The following is a 27,161-nucleotide window of genomic DNA, read 5'->3' on the forward strand; positions in this document are numbered from 1 at the left end:
GTTCTCAGAAGAAAAAAAAAAAAAAAAAAAAACACAAGACCTCAGACGAAAAATCTTCAAGACAAGAGGTGTCATGTCCCAGGAAAAAAAGGCATCAGGTCTTCGGAAAAAAGGTATCACACTTATGACAAAAAGATCTCTGAAAGAAAGGCATCAGGTCGAAGGAAATATGACGTCAGATGTAGATGGAATTGTCTCTGGAAAAAGGCGCCAGACTTTGATGAAAATCTCAGGAAAAAAAGGCATCAGGTCTCGGGAAATGGGTGTCAGAGTACAGATGAAACTGTCTCAGGATTAAGGCGTCAGGTCATGAGAAAAAAGGTGCAGAACTTCAACAAGTAGGTCTAAGGAAAAGAAGCATAATGTCTTAGGAAATAAGCCCATCAGGCTTCAGACATAAATGTCTCAGGAAGCAAGCCTCACATAAAAAGGCATCAGGTCCAGGTCCAGGACAAAGGCGTAAGGTCTCAGGAAAAAGTTGTCAGCTGGCATGAAACTTCAGACAAAAGGTCTCAGGAAGAGATGCATTATACTCCCGATGAAAATGTCTTAGGAAAACGGTGTCAGGCTCAGAACAGCAGATGCGTCATGAATGTACGATGGCACAGGATGAAAACCAGTAACGTCAGGATGAGACCACATCAACCCCAGTGTAAAAGCCCTACTGGTATCTAAGAAAACCAATTTCAGTAATCCAGCTGTGGCTGGGGCCCCATTATGATCATTTAAAAGGGTATTTAAGGGTAATTGTGGAGTAAGCATCCAAACTTGTTTTGACAGGCAGTCCATGAAAAGTTTTGAATTATGTAAGGAAAATAAAGTCGTGCATCATCTGCATAGAAAGGCAGTTCAACAGTTCTTAACAGCAACTAAACAAATGAGCCAAAGGGAGAATTTCCAGACAGAAGTGTCTGAGACAAGAACAAAAATAAAGACAAGAAGAAAATAAATGGGGCAGAAAGTGGAAGAAATCAAAGGAGCAGCCAAAGAAATGAGGAAATAAAGAAAAGTGTAGAAGGACAAAAGAGCCGGAGCAAGTGTCGATTCACCGAGACGGGAAAGCAAAGACGTTTGGGGAGAAAGGAGGAGAGTTTAGACGAGAGGTTGGACAGGAGACAGATGAGGCTCCAGACGAGGTGAAGGAGAGACGGGAGTAAAGAGGCGAGGTGAGGAGAGGTCGGGACAAACACAAACTACCTGCTCACTCAAACAGAACCGACTTGTCCTTTTACTTCACACCATGTCTCCAAAACAGTTCAGCCGAGAATTCACTCCACCACTTCATCGCATCACTTCAATCTGTCTCAGCTCCTCTCTGCCCACCTCTCTCCTTCTGCAACCTTTCCTCCTGCTGCAATTTGGCTTTGTTCAATGGTTTCAGAGTAATTGCTGCCAGGATTCAGTCCAATAAAAGCTAATATAACTGTAGACAGAAGACTTCATGGGGAGTGGTTGGGCGTGCAAATTTAGGACTTTAACACCAGTGGTTCACAGCTTGCTTACTATATGAAGTGAGATTAATGTAGATTTAATATGGAAGCTGGATGTTTAATATGGATGACGGCTTGGAGTAATGTTATTGTGTGACAGCTTCGGTGAATAGATGCTTCTGTCTATATCAGTGATACTCAACCTGTGGCTCTAGAGCCACATGTGGCTCTTTTATGTCTAATTTTGAAATACTATTCCCCTGGAAAACCATTTAAAAGGGAAACTTTGACCTCAGAATTATCCATTGCAATTTGTTTTCCACACTTATACAGCAGGCTTTAATTGTTACACTTAATTGTCAGTGCTTACTGTTTGTCTGTGTATTTGGATTGCCCTTATTTGTAATTTTTTGCCCATTTTTTCCTTTTATGCCACTTTTTGCTCATTTATGGTGCCTCTTGCCATTAAATGTCACTTTTCCCATTTTCCCTGTACCTTTTTGCTGCTTTTTGACAATTTCAGTTATTTTTCAGTCATTTCCCCCAACTTTTTACTGCTTTTTAACAGTTTTAGTCATGTTTCACTTGTTTTTTGCCAGATTTTTGCTGCTTTATGCCAGATTGTTATTTTTCACTCATTTTCCCCCATCTTGTTGCTGCTTTTTGCCATTTTTAGTTATTTTTCACTAATTTTCCCTCACCTTTGTGCTGCTTTCTGCCAATTTCAAGGTTTTTTTTCACTAATTTTCCCCACCTTTTTGCTGCTTTTTGACAATTTTAGTCATGTTATTAATTTTTTGCCAGATTTTTGCTGCTTTATGCCAGATTAAGATATTTTTTGCTCATTTCCCCCCACCTTTTCACTGCTTTTTGCCAATTTTAGTGACTTTTCATTAATTTTGCCCAAACTTTTTGCTTTTTTTTTGCCAATTTAGTCACTTTTCACTAATTTTCCTCACCTTTTTGCTGCTTTTTGTCAACTTTAGTCACTGTTCACTCATTTTCCCGACCTTTTTAATGCTTTTTGCCAATTTTAGTCACTTTTAACTTCACTGGCCACATTTTACCCGCTTTTTTTTTTTTTTTTTTACCATTATTGCCACCTGTAAGCCAATTTTTTTGTCATGTCTCATCCATTTTTGCCACTTTTTCCTCCACATTTTTTGTCACTTTTCACCCAGCCTCTGTCATTTTCTGCCTATTTTACCCCTGTTCAGCCATTTTTTTGCCACTTTTTTTTGCATCTTTTTCAGCTATTTTGCCAGCTTTAACTAATTTTCTTTTGTTTTTTGTTTTTTTTTTTTTTTTTTGCTCTTTCACCCACTTTCACATCTTAGATTGTGGCTTTTGCAAAGGTACTTTTTAGCAATTTGGCTCTTTAGTTGAGCAGGGTTGAGTAACACTGGTCTAAAGCCTTGTGCATCTCAGAGTAAGACTAACAAATGTTTCTGCATTCTTTACCTGTAAAATGTCCTTTTATTTCTAATATTATGTCGACATAAATGTCTGTCATATTGTGTGTTTACAGCACATTGCTTTTCCTGTCCTTGGAGCAAAAGGTTGTTGGTGTTTTATGCTAGTTAGGAGCCCTAAGTTGTTTCTACCCTCAATATTCTTCAGTCCAACAAGAAGATGATCAACAAGGAGGAGTTTACATAAAACAGCTGCACTGGTTGTAGTACAAGACTTTTTCTGCAACTTCACATGGTCCAAAAATAAGGCTTAAAGGTGCACAGTGCATTTAAGTCCATAGCTGAAGAGCTCTGAGCTTCCACTGGCATTCATGTAAACACTAAAACTCTGCAGCAGGATCTTCATGAATGGGTTTTCATGGCTGAGCAGCTGCATGCAAGCCTCACATCACCAGGTCTAATGCTAAGCGTCAGAGGGAAAGGTGTAAAGTATGCAGACATTAGAAGAAGAAATGGGAAAAAGGTTGCACCATGCTCTGCTGTATTGCTTGCTGGCTGTCTGGTTTTTTCACTGACACTAGCTCTGTGCAGTTAGAACAAGGTGTTATGTGGAAAATAAGCAAAAATGGCACCACCAGACTTGACAAAGATGCTCACAAACACACTTCCTTTGTCTTTGAGACTTGGCAAAAATTCCCATGGCTCCAAGCAGCTGCCTACAAGGTCACCAGTGTGTGCCTGAATGCAAATGTGTATGTTCATATGCATGGATGTGCAGGTGTGCAGCTGCATGTTCAACCACATCTATAGATCTCAGTGTCTCTTTGCATGAGTGTGCGTGCTATTGTGGAGTGAGTGCTTGTGCGTGCTGCACCAAGGTCAAATATGCATTAAGCCAGGCATGAAATGGAGTCATAGCGGCAGCTCCACAACACTGACTATGATGAAGACATCTCAATGCTAATGGGGAGATTTATTGACCCCACAGTCACAGGGGTGTATGACATGGAGGTGTATGCAGAGCGCTGACTGTGTGATAGCAGTGTGGAAGAGAGAGGCATTGATTAAGAGAGAGATAGGGAGGTTTTTTTTCTTTGTGAAGGCCGTTTACATTGGCAGAGTGTGATAGTGCAGTCCTTCATGCTTGGTGGTGTGCTATATAAAGTTCTCTCCTCCCACACGCTGACTTTATTAAGACTCTGGTATGGATGACTTCAGAGCATCTCTGTTAACTGCCTGTTTCCCTGGACTTAAATACCTTCAGCACTTTTCAACCGATAATGTTTCAGACTGGGTGTGTGTTTGTAGCACGAAGGCTCCAGCATGTTTCAGCCCTGTCCTTTTTCATTAGCTCTACATCTATTAATCTCCCTTCCAGTGAGTTGATTCATTGCACAACTGGATCTGAAAAACTCAGAATAAAAGCCTTATGCACAAACAAGGGGAGTTTCCCCACAAAAATGCCAAGATGGGCTTTTATTTTGAAAAGCACATACCAGAATTGTAATGTTCTGGGGCTTTTTGACATGTTCTACCAATGTATCTGCAAAAACAAGGCTCCATAGTCATCATTTTTATGTCCATTTTGGCCAAGAGTTCTGCACTGATTTCAGTAAATAAAGGTAAGCCTTCTATTCTCAGGTTTGGGAAAGATGTGGAGCTTGTCCATACGGTTTGAAAGCCCTGGCTTTTTAACATGCATGCAGTTGTCATCAAGTTGTGACATATTTGTTTACCATACAGAAACAAATCCAGTTTTCCTCTATTTTGCTGTTGAAGCTGTGATTTTAACAGACTACAGCTATGGGATGTACATGCTGCAGCTTCAGCTCTTAAGCCTTCAGACACCATCACTCTGTCCTTGGATTTATATCAGGTGACAGATTAGTCACTCATCACTGGAACCAGTGCAAAAAAATGTGATGGAAATCTAAAACAGTAGAGATTAGTGGAGCTTCTGGCACATTCTGGAGACGGATATGGAAACCCAAAGAATGACTTGAAAGTGCATGACAGGGATAGACAACTGTGCCTGCAGGTGATGTAGAAATTAGGCAGTTATGGTGTGCCATTTGTGCATGGACAACGCAGATCTGTTTTACTCTCTGATGTAGACTAAAAGAGGAACAGCAAAGTTGTTATAAGACAGAGATCAAGGAAGTGGAAGAGTTTATCAAGATTATTTTCATGTATTTTTCTCTCTTATTCACTGAGGAGAACTTGTCTAACAAGTGGAGATTGTTTTGCATTTACAGTGGTGCATCTTGAATTCCCCTCAGGATTAAAAAAGCATCCATTCAAGCATCCATCCATCCATCCATCTATCCATCCATCCATCTATCCGTCCATGCAGGCATCCATCCAAGCATCCACCCATCCATCCATCGCTGCAACCATGCATCCATCCATCCATCCATCCACCCAAGCATCCATCCCTCCATCCATGTATGCATCCATCCATGCATCCATCCATTCATGCATGCATCATCCATCCATTGATCCCTCCCTCCCTCCATCCATTCATCCATCCATCAATCCATCCGTCCATGCAGGCATCCATCCAAGCATCCACCCATCCATCCATCGCTGCAACCATCCATCCATCCATCAATCTGTGCATCCATCCTTCCACCCAAGCATCCATCCATCCATCCATCCGTCCATCCATCCATCCATTCATCCATCCATCCATCCACTTATATCCATTACTGAAAAACTTTTAACCAGCTAACTATGCACACAAATTTATAAGATAAAACTTAAAAAGCAGACAACCCTCCATGGTTCATCATTGGAATTTCTCCAAACCTTTATCTGAAGTGGACTTTGCTCAACAATACCAACAATATGTCAGAATTTATATTCTAAATAATAATAATAATAATAATTTAGCAGGATAAAATAGACAGATACCCATCAAATCATAGTATTTGCTGTTTCTTTGGTTAGAAATAATAGCATAGTAAAAGTTTGTTCATAGAGAGAATCCTGAAAGAAATAAAACCATTTATAGAAAAGAGACGACTCCTCTCTTCATTTACATACTCAGCATTAAAGCATGCATCAGCCCTTAATAACACCACAGTAATTATATTTACATTAGCAAAGCTATAAGAGAAGCTTTAACTTAAATCCAGAGTAAATTTCATGCTATTCAAATACATCAATAGTTATGTAATGTGGTTAAAAGCTATTTAGTTCAATCAGTTAGTAATCTTTGCCACTATCACTGCTGTGAGGCTGCAGAAAACACAATTTACATTAACAAGCAACCACATTCTGTCAGACTTGTTTGAGTATCAACTTTAACCAGATAAAAGGTTTTTATCCTTATCATGCACCAATCATCTGTAATATCTCAGTAAAATCAGAGTTTATGCTTACATAAATCTGAGAAAAGCCTGATCAACAAATGTGCAAAGACAAAGTAGAAACATTTTGAAGTCTGTGTATTTACCCAGAGTTTGAAAGTCTGCACAGTTTTGTCTGCAAACCTTCCAGCAGTAAAGGTGAAGAGCCAGGTGCTCTCATGCTGCTAATAGACACAAACACCAGCAGCAAGTGTTTCTTTTCTGCGTGCCAGAGTTTGGAGAGCTCTGACCACTAAGATCATGCTTCTCTCTCATTCTCTTCTCTTCCTCTTTCCGTCTCCCTCCAAAGCACAGGGTCAAGATCAACTTCATTTTACAGCCGCAGAGCCAGACCACGAGAAAAAATCCCTCTATATGGATGAAAAATGGCTCTGGTATTTGAAACACATTACATCTTGAAGTGGAACAGTGAGCAGTGTGAACGATGGGAGCTGAGAGTGCAGCTGAGTGGTCGGCTAGACGGAGGACACGAAGAAAGGAAATTTAGGGAATGAAGACAGAAAGCTGAGGATGGAGACAGACCTGCTGTTTGACCTTGAGTTCACATTGATGTCAAGATGCATCAGGAGTGCTCTTGTATACATGTTTGCTTATACATGAGGCATATTACTGCAGGGTACCTCTCCAGGGTGCAGCCACTACTTTATGTGTGGGATGATGGGCTGCTCCATCATCAGACTTTAGCTTTCCTGATACTTTAATATTCTGCAGCCTGTTGCAGCATCTATGTGTAAGTTTTGTCTTAAGTTTTAGCATCAAGTCCACAACAAACCCCGTAGCTCAACTACAGGGACCTAGTCCAGATCCATGCCCCATCTCTTCGGGTACCCTCCCAGCTGAATCCTGAAACCTGGTCTAACCTACTGGGTCCTGGGCACCCATTATGCAGTGAACTGGGACCTATTTGTAATTCAAAAGATTCTCGTTTGTTATTCTTATTATTATATTCCGCATTTAATTGTAGATTTTATTCTGCCTTCCCTGAACGTTCCAGTTTCGTTTGGCAGATAGATAAACAGTTCTTTGTGAAATGAGAGTCTGTTTCTTCTTGGTTTGGCCGTTTATTAAGACCTCACACACAAAGGCACTTTCTTAGCAAAACTGTAATATAACAGAGAATACAGTTTGCCACTATACAGGCTTAAAATAACATTTTCACCGTAACCAAACTGTATTACACGTCTTAACATGATGCTCTGTAAAGCTTGCTTACCACCCGCAATCTTCTCACACAAAGTCAAAAAAGGTCAGTTAGCTTGATGCTAACACATAATGGAAAATCCAATTTATGGGCTAATGGAAATTAGCATCTGGATTATTTTCTAACAATAAAAACAAACTTAAATGACACACTTTCAACACACAGCCTCATCAGTAGTCCAAAATAACCATACTTACAGGCATGTTTCCGACACTCTGTCATGATTCATGTTTTGATTTATTATGTTTATTAGTTTTTCTAGCATTTTCCTTTGTTAATTCTGTGATTTCAATGTTTCTGGTTTGACTTTGTATTAAGGTTTTCCATGTGTTCCATGTTTCCTGTTTTATTTTTTAGTTGCTTTCCCTTGTGTGTAGTTCCAGTTTGCTTCCTGCCTGAGTTTCCCTCTGCCTTGATTACACTCACCAGTTTCACCTGTGTCTCATTGTCCTCACCTGTTTCCCTTTGTCTAATCGCTCCTTGTGTATTTAGATTCTCTGTCTCTCTGTGTCTGTGTCAGTTCATTGTTTGATGTTTGCCGCTGCATGTGAAGTCTCCCTTGTGTCTAGATTTTTGTGAACTAGTTTGTTATTTTTGTAAAGTAAGTTTAGTTGGAGTTCTTCCCTTAGGATTTTCGTTTAAAAGTATTTTGTTTTATCTTCATTTTGGGTCCACCGTTTTGAGTTTTTTCAACACAGCCGTGACACACTCTTTAGAAGCGAACTTAAAACTGCTAACTTAAGCTGACATTAGCTGACTCCAGTCCGCCTCTTAGTGGCGTCCTCCTAACCTGACACGCCAGATGGATTTGCTTCACACATCCATCCGCAAAACCTTCAATACTAAGCGTTTGGGAAAGGGCAGAGGATTTGAAAAAAAACTTGGAGTGTGATTGGATGAATGTTCTGTCCGTCACATCTTTACGGGCCAATCAGAGCAACAAAATATGTGATGTAGCCACGACTGAGGTGCAGGTGCACAGCTACTGAGGAATAACATGAATCAAGGTGACTGTAGACATGGCAGTACACGACTTAACCTGTCAGCGGCACGACGACCTAGAATCGTAACTATCAAACGTGTTTGATAGTTACGATTTGGGATTTTGGAGGCTGCACACACATGCAGACTACTCAAACAGTCATTTGTGAAGAGGCTCTCGTCGGGATACGTCCCCATGATTGTCAGGGGAGGCAAATCTTGCCCCAAATTGGGCTTAAAATCCTGTAGAGCATGGCCGGCCTAAAGAAGAAATATGGTCAAGTTCTGATAAAACTGGCACTTTAGCAGCATCCATGCTAATGTCTTCCACCATAATTGCACTGGCCTCTTGTTGCTGCTTGCTTATGTCCCGACTCTGCCGCGCCTTAAAGTACTGCCCCTTGTCTCTGATTGGTCCTGTCACTTTCTAACCGGGCCCAAGCGGTTCAGACGGGAGCTTTGCAAGATGGATTCGCCAGTGAGAAACATAGAAACCATCTGCTTTGCAAGGTTAGCGTCCTCCTGCTTCTCGCTGAACTGAACTATGGTAGCCGTGAAAGGCCAAAAAAGTCAAACCTTAAAGACACAGCTTAATATACAGAACTGTTATGATGACATTAAATGTCCTGAATCAGGCCCAGTGAAAAATTTAACATTTTATGGGACTCCACTAAAATGTTGGGAATTGCCTCGATAGCGCCCCCTAACAGTTGTCAACGTTAAAGCCCTCTCTTTTGACTTTGTCCAATATCTTTGAAATTCTGTGTGCTAATGCGGCTTGGAGAGATCTTCAAAAAAGTTTCTAGGGTCCCTCCCCTATCTCTAAAAAAAAAATCCGCCATTTTGAAGGAATGAGTAAAATAAGGGTTTTTTTTGGTCATTGCAAGCGATCCTTTGAAGGATACATTTGTCTGGATTTGCACACTTTTTGTCCAAAGTTTCCTAAATCGAGACTTTCTCCTCAAGTAGAGCAAGCTTTGACTGTAGTTTTGCACAGCGTCCTTCCTCTCAGACGCTTTGTTTGGTCTAAAGCAGAAGCCTTGTTCATTCTAATGACAAACAAGGATGCATGAAGTGTTTGATTTAAAAACTTTGAATCAGCAGGAAGACTGAAAGAGAGGACAGGAGGAAGGGAAGATAAAATAAAAGAATCGAGAAGCAGTAAAGGTGAGCAGAGCAGCAGAAGTGATAAGTGGAGGAGACAGAGAGGCTGCAGAAAAATATATCTGGACCACAGGTCGCAGGGATCAACTGGTCTAGACAGTATCTGAGCGGTTTTACCCGAGTTCACCTCAGAGGAAGGAAAACACTCCACCTGAGGGGGGGTGTGACAGTCAGCGTGCATGTGTGTAAAACACAACTTGTCTGTAACTTCGAGGCTGCAGACAAACAGAAATGTGAGAATGGGGAGGAGGATGTTTGTGAGGAAGCATCTGCACAGCAAACAGACAAATCCGTCTACACAGGAGAAACTCTGATTCAACAAAAACCAGAGTCTTATCTCCACCGTTAGGACTTTAGAGTGGTGGACAGATGGACTTACAGACTGATAGAAACATCACTTTTCTCTTTCTCTCTGAAGAAAGGAGGATTATCTGTTATCCTCGTAAGGCAGGAGAGCTGTATCTACCTGCAGCTGCCCAGTATGTAACCATTAACGAACGTACGCTTGGAGATAATTAGCAGAGAAGTGGAGGATTAATGTCAGAACAGGCATGCTAATGAAGGGCTCTTCTACTGCGGCAGTCAAGTGAAACATTTAAAAAATAAGTTTTATTTTAGTCATGCAGCTTTTACATTTGCTGTGCTCAAAGGATGGTGGAACGTCAGAGACCTGAGCCCAGATCTGAGATCACTTGACCCTAAAATCTGGTGAGCAAATGCAAGCAAATCTAGCCTGAGTCTGCGTGAAGAGGGACGTCTCAGGCAGGACTCATATGCAGCGTACTGGAGCTGTAGGGATGACCATCCTGCATGATCTGAAATATTTTTAAATCATTCACCAGCAGTCTGTTGTGTATAGCCTTTCCAATAATGCCACTCAGTTTGACCCTTAGGACTGTGCACATTTTCACACTTTCGTTCTTTAAGTTTGATCATTTTGGGTGTTTTCATGTGCATTTTTATTTGATCTTGTTATTTCTAGCTCAGCTCCTACAGTAAGTCTAAAATACACGGTTTACAAGAAAGAGTAACACTCAAGCTGTTAAGAGCCAAAAATGTCCCATTGAAAACCATTCAAACTGACTTTTTTTTTTATCTCTCTTCCATTTAAGCATAAAACATGCATTCTTATTTACTGTATCTGGGTGTCAATCTGGGCTTTTGCCTTTGAAATGAATCATCACTTCTTCTACTCTCCACCAGACCATATTGACCATCTTTGGCATATGGGGAGAAAAAACATGTTAAATATGCAAATATAATAAAGCTTTGCACGTAGTATATTAAAAATACACATTTTTTATATTTTTTGTCAAAAAATGGTGGCATCAAGAGGGTTAAATTTTTCAAAATGAATGAAAATTTGATACAATAATAAGGTCAGTATTAGGTGGGAAAAATAGTGCAATGAAAAAAACATAAAGGTACAATAATTTGTATAGCTACTGTATGAAAAACACATTTTTTTGTGCTTAGCAGCTTGACTGTCAGTATTTGACCCTGTAGAGAAAATAATAATGCATAAAAGTCCATGTTGATGCGAATCATTGACATATCCCAGGCTGTAATAATTCTACACAAAAAAGTAATTTTAATCAAGTATGTTTATATTAATTCATGTTTATTTCTTATTACAAAACACAGTGGCATCATGGCAAAAAATGGCATTTAAAGGGTTAAAGTATTTCAAAATTAATCAATATTTGATATCAGTTATTAGGTCAGTTGTATGTAGAAAAAATAAGCTAATTGAACATAGAATAAAACATAAATAATACAATATTTTTAATGGCTTCTGTATGAAAAGTGCATTTTTTGCACTTAGCAGCCTGAGTGTCGGTGTTTGACACTGTACAGAAAAATAATAATGAATAAAAATCAATGTTGATGCTAATTATTGACATGTCCCAGGTTGTAATAATTCTACACAAAAAATAATCTTAATCAAGTATATTTATATTAATTCATGTTTATTTTTTATTACAAGGGTTAAAGAGGGCACATAATAAAATTAGCAGCAGGAGAGCTTACATTTTGACACCTTAGTTGGATCACAAATGGGAGGGACGCACCTGTCTCCCTCTCTTACCTGTGCAGATGATGAGAGAGATTTTTGAAAGAAGTCTCTGTCATCATTAGTAAATAAACTTGGTGGCTGCTGTACACCTGGGTGCTTTGCCTAAGCGTTTCTTAATTCATTCTCTGATTTTCACAGTAGAAGTAGGGAAAGGGTGATAGTTGGCATCTTAAAGTTATTAGAAGACATCCAAAGTAGCAGGATGGATGTTTGCAAGGAGCAAATGTTGAAGTGAGTGGTTGCGAGTACAGATGCACCACACTGGATTTTTGCCAGCAAAGAGCGTGCAAGTTTTGCAGAGCTATTTCCAGTTGTTATCCAAATGTAAATCCTTTCAACCACGGGGAAGTCTGGGACACTTGATTAGCTTCTTATGGTTAATATCAGAGCATAATGCATCCCTAATCATGAAGTCAATCATTCCTGCTACTACGGGAACTATCCCACTGCTAGTACATCTGATGAGTGAAAATTGAGGGTTGTATATGTGGAAGAATCTACCCAGGATAGCGGCAGACTTCCTCAGCCCCGCACACAAAGAAACGTACATCCTGAATGACCACTGGCTGTGAATATGAGCTGTGTAAGCAGACAGTGGAGATGTGGCTGGAGAAAGAGCACAGAGGCTCAATCTTGGCTGAGCACATAAAGGTTAAAAATTACTACCTCTCAACCCGGCTCTCACCTTCAATTACCCCGCACTGCTACATTATGGCCAAACAAAATGACTACCATTAGCCGTAATCACCTTACATGCAGCCTAATGCTAGGGTGAAGCAGACTGGGGGAAATAATTGCCTTTCAGTAATGCTGTGGAAAAACTACTTTCAGTACAAGCAGGGCTGAGGAGAGAAAATTACGAGCTTTGAACTGGGGAGGAGACCGCTCTGTGCTGTGCGGCGGCGGCGGTCCCGTTGTTGCTGAAGTGATTGTGGCAGTTCACCTTTAAAAAAGCCACCGAGTGACACAAAAGGAGCAGAAGAGAAATGTCAGCTGGCTGAGGTCTGCTGGACGGGGACCAGTCTTTTTAAAACTTTTAGAAATATGCATTTCAATAAATCAAGGATGCTCCTGGTTTTTATGAATGCATGTTGGATTTCAGCCGCTCCCCAACTCTTTTATCAAATATACCAACTATATATTTCCTCGCCTGCACAAAATTAATAGAGGCTTTGAGTGTATTTCTGCAAAGAATGGGTAGAATGATGAAAAATAGGATTAATTATTAAACCAGGCCTAAGATTGAATCCAAAAACATTGGGTTATAAAGGTCAAAATTAGAGCTATAATCCAAAATCATGAGTTTTAAAGGTCAAAATTAGAGATAGAATCCAAAATTATGAGTTTGAAAGGCTCAAAATTAGAGCTATAATCCAAAATCATGAGTTTTAAAGGTCAAAATTAGAGATAGAATCCAAAATTATGAGTTTGAAAGGCTCAAAATCAGAGCTATAATCCAAAATCATGAGTTTTAAAGGTCAAAATTAGAGATAGAATCCAAAATCATAAGTAAAATAAGGCCAAAATATAAACTTAAAATTAGAAATTAAGAGCCCTATAGATTAAAATCTGGGAATAAAACTCAAAATCATGAGTTTTAAAGGTCAAAAATAAGATTGAATCCAAAAGCATGGATGTAAAGGTAAAGATAAGAGATTTCATCTAGAATAATGAGTTTTAAAGGCTAAAAAAATAAATAAAGATTAAATCAAAAGTCAAAGGTTTTAAAGGTCAAAATTCTGATTAAATCCAAAATCTTGGATTTCAAGGGTCAAAATCTGAGATAAAACCCTGGATCATGAGTTTTAAAGGTCCAGATTAGAGATAAAATTTGCCATCATGAGTCATTAAGGTCCAAATTAGGGATAAAATCCAAAATCATAAGTGAAATAGGGCCAAAATATAAACCTAACATTTGAAATTGAGAGCCTGAAAGTCCAAACCTGGGAATAAAACCCAAAAGCATGTGTTTTATAGATCAAATAAAAGATTTAACCCAGAATCATGTGATTAGAGGGTCAAAATATGAGCTAAAATTTTAAACTGTGAGTCTAAAAGGTCATAATTTGGGAATTAAGAGTCAAAGTTAGGAGTTGAAAAGGTCAAAATCATGAGATTAAGTCAGAAAACTGAAATACAAATGTGAAATATGAAATGTAGCACAGAGGAATTTGTTTTCCCACATTGCCGACTTTTATCTGATGATTTTTACTTTTTCAGGTTTTTATGACTTAACAAGGATTTTTGAATCATTGCGGTTAAGTTTGAATACTTATACTGGAGGAAATCTGCAGACCTCTTACTGGTGGGACAGCTAAAATAAAAATATCATCTCTTGAGGGCCGGGTATAACTGCACAAGGGGCCGGATTTGGCCCCCAGGCCTTCAGTTGGACACCCCTTGTTTAATTGTAGTCCAAGAACGGCTGCCACCAGTGAAGATTAACAGCTTCATCCAGCAGCAGTCTCCATCAGAACTAGACGGCCGTTCCACTCTCTAGCTGACGTTCAGGGTGAGACTGCAGCTGTCGGCCATGTTTGCTGTTTCTATGGTGAATATCATGATTCCCATGTCAGTTTTCATGTCACCCTCACTGGACGTTATTAGCTATATTACTAAAGACTGATCCTTTGGTGTTCATGCAAACATACTCTGTAAGAAAAAAAGAGTTAAACTGCACAGAACATGATTGTTTGAGGCCCTGTTAGTCCTGCAGAGTTTGCCTTTTAACCTCTTACTGGTCTTCTCCAGCTAATCTTTGTTTTCGAGTCTATAAAAGACAAACAGGGCATTGTTCTGTGTTTGTCTCTCTGCAGATGTGTTCTTTATTAGCCTCAAAAAGCTCCTTATCCGTGGAAAAACACGTCTCCTGTGCTAACAGCAGCGTGGTGTCCTTGGCCGGGCACAAAAGGCTGACGCTTGCTTTGTGATCTGACAGAGAACGCTGTTGCGTAACCTTTTAACATACATCAGTGTCGGGGAAATTGATTTTTAGAGGAAAACGTGTTTGCACATGAAATGCACGCCACGCTGCAGCGGCTTCCTCCTGATCCTCTGGATTTATGTGGCATCAGTGTTAACACTGTGCTGGGTGTGCATATGGATATGAGGGAGAGGGAGAGAGAGAGAGAGAGAGAGCGTCTTCTTCTGGGCATATTTGTAACTTTCTGACGTGTCCTTGTCTCTATACGTCTATATTTGTCAGCTCTTATGTACACTGTGCAGAGGGAGAGAGTGTTGGATTTTCTTTGGATGCTCGGATTCTGTGAGAAACTTTGCGTGTATGAAATCCCATTTCCATAGCTTAGAAAACACCTGAGCGAAGGAGGAGGCTCTAAACCCACACACACACACACACACATACACTCAGAGCTAAACCCCGCTCTGCATTTCATACTGGATTTAGGGCGCTCCCTCTCCCTGTCTCTGATCCTTCAATCGTAACGTCTCTTTCTCTGTCGTCTTAATAACTATCTCCTCTCTGCTCTCCTTCCCTACCACCTTTCAGCCTCTTCATCCATCTTTAAACACCTGAAACGCTTCAGAGAGCGACTAAATGCTGGGTAGAAGCTGAGAAACTGACTCGTTTTCTATCAGTCCATTAAAAACCACTGCAGTCATTGTTACTCTTTTCTTTTCTGCATTCAAAGTTAGAATGCTGCTGCTCCCCAACAGTGTCTGTATTTAATATAAAATGTTGTTTTAACAAATTGCACAAAAGGCAACCTAGAAAGGCCGTCATGTTGACTGCACTGATTCAACATTTTTCTGCAGCTGCATTTTTGCATCCTGGTTGTTTGGCAGCGTGCATTGATTCTCACAGAGTTAGCTGCCTACAGGACCAGATTTAAAGGTTAAGTAGTTAAACTAAACCAGGCTGAAGAGGGTTTTATTAGACAGGATAAATGGCTGTTCTGTGGTGCTGATCAAGGGCGGGTTGGAATGATCATTTCATGTGGAATACTGAGACGCCGCCTCTATCCAGCTGTTACGGAGAGAGAAATTAGGAAACACTTTTCTAGTTGTCAACCAAATGTTTAAGCATTGTTTCATCGACTGAATTTACCTCATAGTTTACAAATTAAACTTCATTACTTTAGTATGGAGAAGTCAAAGATAACATGAAAATTAACATTGACCAAAAAAAAAAAAAAAAAAAGCATAGAAATAGAACCCCCTAGAAATAATCACCCTAAGACCTGAGCTTTTGTTTGGAATTCATTTTTAGCATCAGCGTTGTTATCTCTCCAGACAGGAAGTTTCATGGAAATTTTCTGTCCTAAACTAACATAAAATCCCTTAAATTTAAAAGAAATGACTTAAATGTTTGTAAACTGTTCTAACTTTATTTTTAAGACATTTTTTTAATAAAATAGTACCCCAAAAATCAAAATCAAATACTCCCTACATGTTTCAGTGACACTTTGATCGTTATGCTCATAGTCATAAACATTAAAAAATAAATAAATAAAATAAAAAAAATAATAATAAAATTAAATTAAAAAATAAGATAATATACAATAATAATAATAATAATAATAATAATAATAATAATATAAAAATAAGATAAAATAAAATAATAAAATAAAATAAAATAAAATAATAAATAAATAAAAAATAAACTAAATAAATAAAATAAGATAAAATAAAATAAAAAAATAAAATAAAATAAAAACCCTGTAAAAATCCATGCCAATTTTCGAAAACTTCTAAGCAAATTCCCTCTGAAATATAGAAAGACATTACACAAAAGTCCATGAAAATAATGGAAAATTCCACCAAACAAATTTCTCTGAAAAATTCATTAGCAATTCCCAATCTAATTTTTTAAAAATTACACTTTTTCAAAATTTCCATGCAAATATCCAACAACTTGGAAACACATTCTACCAAAATAATCAAAATTATAATTCCTAAACTCCTTGAAAGCCTGAAAATCCTGAAAAGTCTCTGAAATATCCAAGAAAATTCCACACAAAATGAAAGCAGATTTCCCTAAAGTTTCCAGTAAAACTATCCAGAGTTATAAAATTAATTTCCTCCAAATTCCCATAAAAATATTTAAAAAATTATCAGGTAAATTACCCAAAACATCTAAACAAATTTCCTCAAAGTTCCATGAAAATTTCTAAAAAATCTCCTGGCAAATTCTCCGAGCTGTTTCAGCAAAATAAATTAACACCAAAGGACATTATTTTTGACTTTCTTTTTTTATTCTAAAAGCAGAAATGATGGCTGTGTTGTAGGAAAGCCAAATTCTCAGATGTAGGCTCTCAGAAGGTTTAAATAACAATAATAAATGTACACATGCTTCACAGTAGCAAGCATCTGTTACTGTGTTACTGTAGCTTAGCTTAGATGTAGCTTAGGTGTAGCAAAGCTTCATTTTTAAGACTAAATGCATCGACATCTTAGTCACAAAAACAGAGTAAAAAGCTCTTTTCTGCTGGAGTGAAAATATTAAAACGGTTAACTATAAAAGTGTGTTTATGATTCTAAAAACAGTATTTTTTTAATTATAAAATTCAATCTCCTGTGATCAAACGTGATAGAACCAGCCGTTATCTCTTTTTCTGAGTTAGGATAGAACCTGCTGACTTTAACCCTCTGTGTTCTGTCTGTAAAAGCGTACATTTAAGAACCACCAGATGCTCTCTCTGCTTATTTTCCTATCTCTGTCTCCTCCCAGATTTTTCATTTTGCTGTACATTGGTATTCCATGCTTCTCTCTCTCTCTCTCTCTCTCTCTCTCTCTCTTTGGCCTTGGACGGCGATCATGATGAAGATGATAATGATGGAAACATGCTTGCTGGTCAATTTGAAGGTCCTCCATGCACTAATTTACAGCTTCAATCAATAAAATAATTGCGATGCTCAGCAGAACGTGCAAACAGCCCCCAGTGCCGATGCTGGATGATGGTTATGGATGGATGGATGGAGTTAAGAGGGAAGGAGAACTGGAGGATGAGTGATGTAGGTGCATCTGGATGGATGGATGGATGGACGGAGCTGATTGGATCAATTAAACCAGTAAAGTAGAGATGGATACAGACACTGATGGAGGAGAGGACGCACCAGGAAATAAACTGTCAAAGGAAAAAGAGATGATTGGACGGACAGAGACAGGCGGCATGGATCCAAAGATGACCAGAAGATAAAATCCTGTTATGGATAACGGAGAAGAAGATGACACCAGAGTTCCTCTTCCGGCATCATTTTGTCAAACAGCCATCTGTGTGATGAAGCGTTAGGTGAGTCAACTTTGGAGGGTGGTTTTAGGTTAAGACCAGGATAAATATTCCTAAATTTCATCTAGGGGTTGTCTATGAAAGTTCCTTTAAAAGTACGCCGCCATAAGCTCTACTTTAATCGGGTTAAAGCTGCATCTTCCTGGGGAATTCAAGCAGTGCATGCTTTATTTTTCCTAGCTTGTGGCTCACAGGGATTCAAACCAAACACCAAAGTCCATCCCCGTCTGGTCTGTATGAATACAAGCATACTGTGGGCACCGTGCCGATCAGGTTTGTTCTCAGGCCAGGGCACACTGGAGACGTGAACGCAACCACGCTCAAGTGTGAGCAAATACAGTTGTAAAGGAAACATCTCCTGTCTCTTTAAAACACATTAAATCTGCACAGGATGGACCCATTTCAACTGACTTAAACAGCAGGTGAGGAAGGAGGAAGAAGTCAGGTCCAAACCTGAAGGAATTACATGGAGCTGCCCCCCTGTGGACCCACCACCTGCAGGCACAGGACGGTTATGGTGGCTGGATGCCCGGGCGGCAGGGAAAGGCGTCAGCCTTGGTGTGCCAACCCTCGGTGGCACAGACTGACCAGACTGACTGACCATTGGTTCTTGTTGGCGGTAATAGCAAATAAAAACATCCAAAAACAAATGTTTGGATGGTCGATTTGCAATCCAATCATCTGCATACACCGCTGCCTAATTAAGGTGTACTCAGGCATAGGATTGGTGTTATTAACTCTCAGAGACTGACGTAGGCAGGGGCGACTAAGAATAGCTACTACGTAACCTTTGAACACTTTATCCTTTAAAAACTGAATGAAAGCTGAGATTCCCAGCTTTCTAGTGGCATTTAATATCTCATTTAAATATATGAGATAGAGAGTTAAAATCATGAGTTTAAAGGTCATCATATGAGATAAAATACAAAATCAAGAGTTTAAAAGGTCAAAATCGAAGATACAATTCTAAATTGTGACTCTTAAAGGTCAAAATATGAGATAAAATTCTGGATAAGGAGTTTGAAAAGTGAAAATATGGGATCAAAAGTCAAATTTAGCAGTTTAAAAGGTCACAATAGGATTTAAAATGCAAAATTGTCAATTTAAAAGGTGACAATATGAGAGAAAAGGTCAAAATTATTAATTTAAGATGTCATAAAATGAAATAAAAAATCAAAATCCTAAGTTTCAGTCATAATCTTTGGATGCAAATTGAAAATATGAAATGAAAACTCTCTCCTTTTACAGATTTTTGTAATTTAACAAGGATTTTTTTTAATCTTCAATGTTAAATTTACATTTCTATACTGGATGAAATCTGCAGACCTCATTCCTCTGAGCCAGTTTTTATTAAGATATCATATGATCTTAAGGGCCGGGTAAAACTGCACCGTGGGCCACATTTGGCCCCCTGGCTTTGAGTTTGACACCCGTGGTCTAGGATAATATTATCAGAAACAGCTTTAACTTCCAAAGGAAAGATCAGATAATAAGTTAAATCTATATAGAAGTCCCAAACATCAAATTTTAACTTTCTAAGTTTAAAAAAAAAAAGCAAACGTCCTTGGGTTAGGTCCCAGTTTAAAGTGAATAAACTGAATCTGTGCTGGTGTTTCTCAAAATTTATTCATCCTCAAAGACCAATAACTTGTAAATTTGGAACAAAAAATCAGTTATGCTGAAAGCCTAGGTTGTCCTGATTAAAATGAAGGGTTAATGGGTAGGGGACCAGTAGTAGAGAGGAGACAGGGAGCAGTCACCACTGGGGATCGCTCTTAACCAATCAGATTGTGTACTGGTGTGTCTCTGGGTAGCCATTTTTGACCTGGACGACCGTAACACTGGACGAGACAAAAGTACTAGCAACTGCCTTTAAAGTTGAGACTTAATTTCTTAATTTAAGTGGTCGGAGTTGAGGCAATTCAACAAGAAGTAATGCATTTCTGTACTGAAAGGTTCAAGAGGAATTACAAGACAAGCAGAAAACATTAAACCAAGAAAAGTTTTGTCCTGCATGCCCTCCCTTGTCCTCTGTATTTCTCTTTCTCTGTATTTTATCATGAACACCAGATTATTCTACCCCGTAATGATGAACGTTTGCTTTTACATGTCTTGTCTTTCTAATTGTGGAGGGAACAGATGGTTCGACAAAATGCTAACGTCACTCTGTGAAGATGTACGACAGCGAATTTGTGCCGTTGCACGAATCGCTCAAGCGTCCCTTTGCATTCTGCTTCATCATGTCTGGATCTGCATCAGCAAACGGCACGGCGACCTGCACAGACAGTTTTTATTCTAATTAAAGAAAAACTGGATGAATATGAGGCTGAAATATCAGCCGAAATAGGCATTCTTCTTTCTGTCTCCTGATCCCTCTTCCTCTTTTGGTCGTCTGTTTTCCACAGATGAGCAGCAGAGAACTTTTCATTCACAGTCTTTTTTTCTGGAGGTCTGCCCATCTGCACAAGAGCTCAGCAGGTAGAACAGTGATTCAGCTGATCTACGGCAGACATTTGGGAGATGACTCCGATGTGGAGATGGTGGAGAGAGAGGAGACGAGTAGAAAAAGAGAGGGAAATAAGAATCAAGGAAGTTTGGAATGTGGAGATAAAGAAGCAAGAATGAAGATGGGGACTATCTGATGGTTTGCAGGAAAAGGACAGGAAGTGAGGCGTATTAGAACTAAAGCGAGGGCTTTGTCTGCATTTCTCTTCACAAATTCAGACACATATAAAGTGAATGTTGCCCCTGGCAGCGCTTTTACTTGTCACTGATATCGTTCAGGATTTTCATTGATGGGATCTCAAGGCAAAGCTGGGAGCAGAAAGGTTTAGCAACCTCAGAATTTTATGGCTGCTTTTTGCAGATAATGCGATTCTGTTCGTTACAAAACAATGATCTCTACGATGTATTTAAAAAAACGGTTGATCACCGTTTTGGTTTCATGGATGAATTTTGTCATAATGTGGTAGAAACGCTGTTAAAAGTTAACTACTTTGTTCATGTTGTATCGATCCTAGATTGTTTCACTTGCAGCGTAAACCAGGAAGTTCACTTTTTATACTGAATTTACATTCTGTGGCATAACGGCAGGGTTTTGGTTCGGGTAATTTTATTAGTGGGGATGCTGAGTAAGCATCCGCACTATTGATATTCACGTCAGCCATTTTCTTTATTATTATTATTCTTCCATGCTGGCTATCTCCTCCTTCATACTTTTTATGCTATTTAGCTATTTTATGCTATATGCAGGGACTTTTAATGCTATTTTCAGCTATTTTTATGCTATTAAGCTATTTTATGCTATATGCAGGGATTCTTTATGCTATTTGCAGCTATTTTTATGCTATTTAGCTATTTTATGCTATATGCAGGGACTTTTTGTGCTATTTGCAGCTATCATACTTTCATGCTATTCATAGCTATTTTATGCTATTTTCAGGGGTTTTTATGCTATTTTAAACTATTTTTATGCAATTTAACTATTCAGTGCTATTTTCAGGGACTTTTTATGCTATTTTCAGCTATTTTTAAGAAATTTAGCTATTTAATGCTATTTTTAAAGAGATTTTTCATGCTATTTTCAACTATTTTTTTTATGCAATTTAGCTTTTTAATGCTATTGTGTGGAATTTTTAATGCTATTTTTAGCTAATTTTATGCTTTTTCAGTGATTTTCAGCAGTTCTTCAACAATTCAGCTCTCAGCCTCCCCACGCAATTTCAGCTGAAATTGCAATTTTGATCTAGTTTATCTTTAACATTTTCCTAAACACTGAAATAGTTAAAATGGTTTGAACCCAAACCAAAGACCTTAAAGATAACCCTGCTAAAATTAAAATTCATCACAGGCCAGAGTGTTGCTGTGAATTTAGTAGAAAGAGATGAGAAGAGGACGGTCAGGGAGGAAGGAGAAAAGAGGAAGATGTGTCAGGAAGACGAGGAGGTGACAGCGGCTGATGAGTATGATCAGAGGAAACAGAAACACCGTCATAAAGGAGAGCGGCAGACAAATGTCATACAGCTCTAATGCCTCCCTCTGAGTCTGTGTGAAACGGTCAGTACGTGTCACACTGCGGCTGAGCCAACCTCTCTGGCAGAGAGCCGCTTAATCTGGCCAACAGACGGGAGAGAAGGAGGACAAATGAAGAGAACGGGACAGAAAGAAGCTTCTGGAAAATGGTTCTGACATTTCCTTCTGTCCATGTGTAAAACTATGTGAGTGCACTAGACTTCACGTGTGTCTCTGATGGTGTGTGACCTTTAACTTCACCTGTTTTTACAGACACATTAGAACATACAGAGGAGGATGCATGACGGAGCCATGAACAAAGACTGTGACGTTATTAGAGTTTTTACTCACCTATTGAAGTTGTAGCTGGAACTGGCTCTTTGGACACTGCAAACAAAGTCGACAGACTGGTTTAGAATGAAAACCATTAAAACCAGCAAGATTACAGTAAAACTACAGGAAGCAAACATGGACTCTAATCAAAATCAGTGTATCATCTATTGGTGCATGCTATGGTGTTAAGAGACAACAGGGAAGTATTAAGTTTTCAATGTTACAACTCCGATTCCAAAAAAGTTGGGACACCATGTAAAACTGCAGATAGAAACAATAATTGTCAAATCTCATAAACCCATGTTGTAATCACAATAGAACAGCTCACTGGATGGTAAACACACATTGTAGTGTTTTTGACTGAGACCCAAAATGAAGCATGTTTTCTCAAAAAAATTTTATATGTTATGAACTTTTTGTCCTCTTCAGGAGCCTGTACCATCGTGTCACACTCAGGTTGCTCATGATCGGGCCAACATGGACTTTTCTGACAATATGGCTGATAATCAAACCCACTATGGAGAAAATAAATCAGATATTTACTCCTGTAACCATGCTGTTGAGCTCTATTTAATGCCTATGTTGACTTCATGCTCGGGCCCTTTACAGCAGGGGTGTCGAACTCAAGGCCCGGGGGCCAAATCTGGCCCGTGGTGCAGTTAAACTCGGCCCACAGGATCGTATCATATTTTATTAGAACTGGCCCACCAGTATGAGGTCTGCAGACTTCCTCCAGTATAAAAATGTAAACTTAACCTTGATGATTTATAAAATCCTTGTTGAGTCAAAAGTAAACAATAAAAATAATTTGATAAAAAGTCAGGAGCATAGGAGAAATTTGTGTTTTCTCTGTGTTTTCAATTTTGCATCCCATGTGACTAAAGTTATAGTTTTGACCATTTATGTCATATTTTGACTTTCAAATCTCATAACTTGGACTCTTTCTCTCATATTTTCACCTTTTACATTCATAATTTTACATTTTAAATCCTATTTTGACATTTTAAAGTCATGATTTTGACTTTCATCTCATGTTTTGACCTTTTACAACTCCTAAATTTGACTTTTATCTCATTTTTTTATCCTTACAACTCATGATTTTTATTGTTATTTCATATTTTGACTTTTCAAACTCATGAATTTGAAATTTAATCTATTTTGACATTTAAGACTCACAATTTCAATTGTTTATCTCATGTTTTATTTTTTTAAATATCATGATTTTGATTTTTTTTATATAATTTGCTAACATTTAAACTTTTAACTTTCTCTTTTATGTCATATTTAGATTGTTAAATATCATGATTTTGAATTTGATCTCAGTTTTGATGACCATTTCAACTCCTAATTTTGACTTTTATCTGATTTTTTACTCTTAAAATTCATTTTTGTTTCATATTTTGACTTTTAAAACTCATGATTTTGACTTTTATCCCTTTTTTTGACTGTCATGGTTTCAGTATTCTATCTCATATTTTGCCTTTGAAAAATATTATTTCGACTTTAAATGTCATGTTTGTACCTTTAAAACTTATAAGTTTGACTTTTATCTCAGATTTTGAGTTTATCATGTCAACCTTAAAATCTCAAACTCATTCAGGCTGACACTCAATGGTTAAATATTGACCCTGTTAGGCCCTCAGGTTAGACCCAAATTTCAGAACCCAGCCCCTGCTGTGACTGAGTTCGACCCCCCTGCTTTAGATCATTTAGCTCCATGCATTTACATCTGTCTTATGGTTAAACTGCCGATGGTTACAACCTGTTTCAGGTCTGGCTTCTTCACCAACCTACTGTGTAACTTCAGATGTTTAAACCCTAAAAGCAGCAGCGTGCTGTCTTTTAGTAGCAACATAACTACTCGGAAAATCCTCAAAAACTTGGAGCCAGAACCTCCCAGCACCCCCGTATCCATTGGGGTCATTTATGGGTCCTGTTTGTCCAGTTTCAGTCTCATCTGCAGGCAGCTCTGCAGCCTCTACAGCCGTTGAATCATCGCCCAAAGCATCCTCAAAGATTATGTGTGTTATTGTGTATGTGCTCACCTGAGTAGTAGGAATTCAGCAGGGATTTGCTCTGCAGCGTCTTGCTTCCCTGCACAGAGAAGGAGCACGGAGAGGGGGAGGCTGTGGTGGAGACAAAGAAGGTGAGGATGAGGAGAAAGAGATGAGGATGGTGGAAAAAGAGGACAAGGGAGGTGGAAAGGAGATTTGGATAAAGGATGAAGGAGAGAAGAGTATTATAAGAAACAAAAAAAAAGGATAAAAGTATGATTAGGCGAAGGGCAGGAGGGGGAGAAAGAGAGAGACATGACCGGTTAGTAAACTTTTTTAAAAACATAACAATCAATCATCACAGGACACAATTAACAATGAAAACACAGGCAAAGGAGGATCAATACTCCATATTCAACAGCTGGAGGAACAATCCAATAACACTAATGGCTCCATCCGTGCAGCATGGATTGAATTTTTAAACATAACAGTTGTTCTGTCTGAACAAGCACACTCAAATATGACAGACTTCCAATGATAATCAATACCAATGATAACATGGCTGTGTTTGGCTGCATGAAGGACGACTCGACAAACAATAGAGAGGACTAATGGGGCATGAACATGCACGAGGAAAAGTGCAGAAAGAGGATAAATATAAGTGTTTTCTGGTTGACATGTCTGACTGAATCAATACTCTAGTGTTTAGAGAGAAACCGAGTCTAACTCCATCAGTTAAACACATTCTAGCCTACGGGATAAAAACACTGCATGTATTCACCCCAGTAACTCAGAGGGACTCTCATGACTCCTCAGTGAAAAACCTCAGAAAAGTTAGTCATGCTTAAATGTGACAAAGTTGGTCTTTTCTGCACTGTAAAAAATAAAACGGTGGTCCCATTGCTTCATGTGGTAAAAAGCAATAACATCAGGTTCATTCAACCCAGCAACTAACATGGAGGTAAGCTGAGTTTGATTTTCTTTATTCTGTTGCTTTTTAACAGTTAAAGCATTTTATAAGAAGGTTGGCACTCTTAACAGGTTAGACTCTGCCTTAGCCCAAGACTAGATACCAGAGACCTAAGACCCAGATCTGAACACAGAGACTTGATGAATAAAGACTGGAGACAGGAGACCAAATCTAGGGAACCAGAGAGACTGGAGACCAAAGACAGCACAAAAGACCAGACACCAAAGACCAAAGTCACAGGACCAAAGATCAAGACTGAAGACCAAAGACAAGACCTGAGATTGGACAATAGAGACTGAAACTGGAGACCAAGAAGAGTGACCAAGGCTTGGAACCAGAGACCAAAGACCAGAGACCGGGGACCAAAGAAGAAGATGAGAGAATGTAGACTGAAACTAGAGACATAGACAAGAAACCAAAGACTTGGAGCAAAAGACAGGAGACCATAGACTAGGGACCAAAGACTTGAAAAACAAAGACCAGGCACAAAAGACCTAAGACCAAAAATCAAGACTGGATACCAAAGACAAGACCTGAGAAAGGAGAATAGAGACTGGCACTAGACACCAAGAAGAGTCACCGAGGCTTGGTACCAGAGACCACAGACTAAAGATGAAAAACCTGAGACTGAAGTTGAGGGACCAGAGACCATAAACCAAAGACCGGAGATCCAAGAAGAGGACTAAAGGCCAGAGAATGAAGACTGAGAATAGAGACCAAGACATGAGACCAAAAAAACTTTGGACTAAGGACCAGAGACTGGGGACCAAAGACAGGCAACAAAAGACCACAGACTCAAACTAGGGAACCTGAGAACTGAGATGGCAGAGCAAGACCAGAGACTAAAGACTTCCAAAAAATGGAAAACAAAGACCAAATACTGAAGACCTAAGATCAAAGCAGAGGGACCAGAGACCAGACACCTAAGACTGGAGATCTAAGAAGAAGACCAAAGACCCGAGAATTGAGACTGAAACTAGAGACCAAGACAAGAGATCAAAGACACTGGAACCAAAGACTTGGGACCAGAAACCAAAGACTTGTGACAGGCTACAAAAGACCACAGACCCAAGCTAGGGGACCAGAGACCTGAAAATAGGAAGCAAAGATCTGAGACAGGAGACAAAAGACTAGAAACCAGAGACCTCAGACCAATGCCAGGAGACCAAAGACCAGATATCAAAGATGATAGACCAAAGACCAGAGACTGAGATAAGGCACAAGAGACAGATAGGGGACCAAGACTGAAGACTGAAAGCCAGCATCAGCCACTGAAGACCAGCCCCCACAGGCCGAGACTGGACACCGAGAGCAGAGACTGGAAACTGAAACCAGAGAGCAGTTCCAAGGGAAACTAAGATCAGACACCGGAGACAGAGTTACGGACCAAGACTGCAGACTGAAAACCGAGACCGGTAGTGGAAGGATAGTGGACCAAGACCTCAGATCAGAGAACAGAGACCAGACACAGTAGACCAGGATGACCAGAGACCAGAGTAGAAACCAAAGACATGTCCAAACCAAAAGCCAGGTTGAGGACTAAGACTAGACTTATATGTGGTATCTATTTTGGATTAACTGTTTTAAAATGTGTTTTATCACTGAAATTTAACCTTTTATTGATAATTTTATTGTTTTTTTATTGTGTTTTATCTTTTGGACAGTTTATTAGGGAATCAAATCACTTAAAGATCAGTAAAGTTGGTCTATTTCAGGTGTTTGGCTTCATAAAAATGAATAAATTCTCTTAGAAATGACCGTCCTGTGAAAACAAAGCACTGGTTTGTTTCTCCACCACCACGCCACCTGGGAGTCCTCTCCTCAAACATTATAAAAATAAATGTCAGCATAAAGGCTGACACAGACCTCATCCAGTGATTGTAATTTCACTAATGCCTTAAAAATGAATGTGATGATAAGTTCCTGATGTAAAAATTAGCCCTGTAGAAACCCCCAAACCTAATCCTTA

At 39.0% G+C, this 27,161-nt stretch overlaps 1 protein-coding gene across 1 annotated transcript in view; it reads right to left on the bottom strand.

Moving 5' to 3' along the window:
* Positions 1 to 27,161, bottom strand: part of ptprt (protein tyrosine phosphatase receptor type T) — a 516,342-nt gene that overhangs the window by 98,069 nt on the left and 391,112 nt on the right. Inside the window, exons 20-21 of the mRNA XM_041782769.1 lie at positions 24,274 to 24,354; positions 22,247 to 22,282 (exon numbers count right to left, since the gene is read on the bottom strand). Coding sequence (XP_041638703.1) covers positions 22,247 to 22,282; positions 24,274 to 24,354 — 117 coding nt within the window. The remainder of the gene's footprint in view (positions 1 to 22,246; positions 22,283 to 24,273; positions 24,355 to 27,161) is intronic.

Source organism: Cheilinus undulatus, linkage group 3, assembly GCF_018320785.1.
Source record: "Cheilinus undulatus linkage group 3, ASM1832078v1, whole genome shotgun sequence".
NCBI classification, from domain to species: domain Eukaryota; kingdom Metazoa; phylum Chordata; class Actinopteri; order Labriformes; family Labridae; genus Cheilinus; species Cheilinus undulatus.